The 3138-nt window shown below is 34.4% G+C and overlaps 1 protein-coding gene across 4 annotated transcripts in view; it reads right to left on the minus strand.

The window, feature by feature from the left end:
* Positions 1-3138, minus strand: part of LOC106875580 (AN1-type zinc finger protein 1) — a 16919-nt gene that overhangs the window by 4444 nt on the left and 9337 nt on the right. For all 4 annotated transcript variants that reach the window (XM_014923793.2, XM_014923794.2, XM_014923790.2 and 1 more), the window contains exons 6-7: positions 2539-2627; positions 1391-1590 (exon numbers count right to left, since the gene is read on the minus strand). In XM_014923793.2, coding sequence (XP_014779279.2) covers positions 1391-1590; positions 2539-2627 — 289 coding nt within the window. The remainder of the gene's footprint in view (positions 1-1390; positions 1591-2538; positions 2628-3138) is intronic.

Genomic DNA, 3138 nt, shown 5'->3' on the forward strand with positions numbered 1-3138 from the left:
TTTATATGGAGAGTACAATTACAAATATAAAAAGGATAAAACAAATGCAAGAAAATAAATTAATATTCTCATTATGAAGCAAAAGGATTTTTCTAGAAACTTTTTCACTTCAGGTTTTGGAGAAACGACATTTCATTTTTGTTACAAATGCATCAAAATTAGGGCATTTTGATGCCAGAGAAATTTTGGATACAGTTTTCAGGGTCCAATTGGTTGCATTGAATAACTACTTAAATCTACTTAAACAAAGCAAAACCACATGTGTAAAAAAAAAATAAGGTTAAGGCAGGTAATAGACAACTAACAATATCTGTTTAGTCACTTGACAACACCTTAGCAACCAAATTGTTTGTAGTTTAAAATGGCATGACATCATCTAAACATGTTCGTTACATTGGACAGAAGAAAAATTTGTCGTAACAAGGAACACATTTTTTATATAATTTTACATTTGCCTAATGAGTCCTCATTACCCTCAAGAATTTCACTTTTACCCCTGTTCGCCAGTCTCTAGATTAATATATTCTTCAATACACAATCATACAAACTTGGATAAATATTTATTTATATATATATATATATATATTTTAAAGTATATTTGCCACCTAAATGTGGCTGACCCATATGGGATGATGCCACTGTTGTTTATAGTGAATATTATTTACATTTGCCAGATATCTGTCCTCATCTTGTTTGTTGTTAATACAATGTTTTGGCTGATATACCCTCCAGCCTTCATCAGGTGTCTAGGGGAAATTTTGAACCTGGGTTCTCATTCCTAAGGCATTTTTCGATATTATTATTCAGATCACTGCTTGGAATCGAACTCAGAATCTTGGGATTAGTATCTTGCTCTCTTAGCTACTACGCCATATGCCCATGGACATATGGCATAGTGGTTAATTCCTCATCACTTAAATATAGAACTATTCAAGTGAAGTATGCAGGATGTAGACATTCACATGTGTACAAACACACACACACACACACAACAGACTCCCACAGAGTTTTTATCCAGAAAAGTCACTCAAAAAACCATTGGTTATCCTGAAATTATCATAGAAAACACTTGAAGGTGCTACACAGTGGAATTGAACCCAGAACGACATGGTCGAGAAGCAGACTTCTTATCTACACAGCTATTCCTGTGAAATTTAAGAAACACAAAACCCAACAAAAGTAGCATGGAACACAAAAATGAAAACCATTTTGATTTTCATGTCAATAAAAAAAAATACTTGTAAAGTACAGAGAGAATGGGAGGTTGTTGAGAATTACAAATGAACGCCATACTTATTTTAGAAATAAATATTGCAACTATTTTGACTAAAATCACTACGGAACCAAGAAAAAAAAGAGTGTATATATCATATGAAGACCTAGCACATACCTTATAAAAGTAAAGAGCTTTTGATTCTTGTCCACTCTGTTTTGGTAAGAATGCTAACAAATGTACTCGATTCTCTGAGAGAACGTTCTTGTCCCCAACAGCTTTCATCTTCAACTTCATAAGTGCTAGCTTTGCAGCCATTTTCTCCACTTTAGCACTTGGTTTTGCCGTCCCTTGTGGTTTTGGTTTGGATGCTTTTTCTGTTTTTTTTTTGGGGGGGGGGGTGATTAAAAAAAACAATAAAAGAAAAAAAAATTTTTACGATACAGATTTCATTTAAAAAAAAAGCAGCAAAGATATGAAAATTAGTCTAAGACGAAAGAAGAAAAAAAAGACTAAAATTGTAATATTAAGAACAAAACAATTAGAAAATAGATATTAAAAATACACATTACATTTAAATAGCATTTAAGATGCCCATTTTCCTCCAAAAACTTACCCCAGGTCTTATATGCAAAAGTTGGGTCTTTATTACATGCTTTAACCCTTCAGCATTCAAATTTCTTTGTCAAATGGACTTATTTCAGTCATTAGACTGTGGCCATACTAGAGCACAGCCCTGATGGGTTTGCAGAACAAACCAGCACCAGCATTTATATTTAAATCCTGGTACATAAACCATCGGTCACTTTTGCCAAACCATTAAGTTATGGAGAAACTGAAGATATGTCTAGTTTATACTCGATAGGAAACCAATTGTTTTTTTCTAAACTGTTACTTTACACATACAAAAATAAATAAATATATATATATATCATCGGTGCTTTTTATGTGCCACTGGCACGGGGATCACAACAACAACTTCCATTTGATTTTGATTTACTTGACTCAATAGGTCTCTGGTCATTGCCAGCTTCCTCTGGCCCCTGTGCCGGTGACATGTAAAAAGCACCCACTACACTCTCGGAGTGGTTGGCATTAGGAAGGGCATCCAACTGTAGAAACTCTGCCAGATTAGACTGGAGCCTGGAGCAGCCTCCTGGCTTCCCAGACCCCAGTTGAACCGTCCAACCCATGCTAGCATGGAAAACGGATGTTAAACAATGATGATGATGATGATGATGATGATACATACATACATACATACATACAAGAAGAGATATAAAAACCAAGCTCAGAAAGCTTATCAGTCCTCAAGTAACACTTACCTAAAATCTTACCAACATGTTCTGCAGTTTTAGAAACCTCTTCCTTTTCTTCTTCCTCCAGACATTTGTGGTCCCAGGAATGTCTATGTCTACAAGAAACACACACACACATATATATATTTATATATATATATATATATATTAAATACAATATAGTTTTCTAATACATGAGGAAGTCAAAGTTACCAGGAAAATCTATGGATTTCAACGGGTGCCATAATTTATGGCGAGTATTAAACTATTACTTATTTCATCTAGAGTAGCAGTGAAAAATGAAATCAGTGATCATGTGCTCAAACCCAACCAATGCAATCACGAAAGAAAAACTTGAAATAGTAACACAGCAAATCAATGTATACATGTGTGCAGAGTGTGTGAATAAATATACAAAAGAAAAGAGATGACAAAGGGATAATCAATTATCTTATGAATTTCATTAGCTTACAGTCGTTTCCACTATAACAGATGGTTAAGTGTCTGAATAACACCTTACAGTTTCATCAGAGCCTCAGATATCATCATCATCATCGTTTAACGTCCGCTTTCCATGCTAGCATGGAAAGCGGACGTTAAACGATGACGATGATGATGATAATGATG

Source organism: Octopus bimaculoides, chromosome 20 (genome assembly GCF_001194135.2).
Source record: "Octopus bimaculoides isolate UCB-OBI-ISO-001 chromosome 20, ASM119413v2, whole genome shotgun sequence".
Taxonomy (NCBI): Eukaryota; Metazoa; Mollusca; class Cephalopoda; order Octopoda; family Octopodidae; genus Octopus; species Octopus bimaculoides.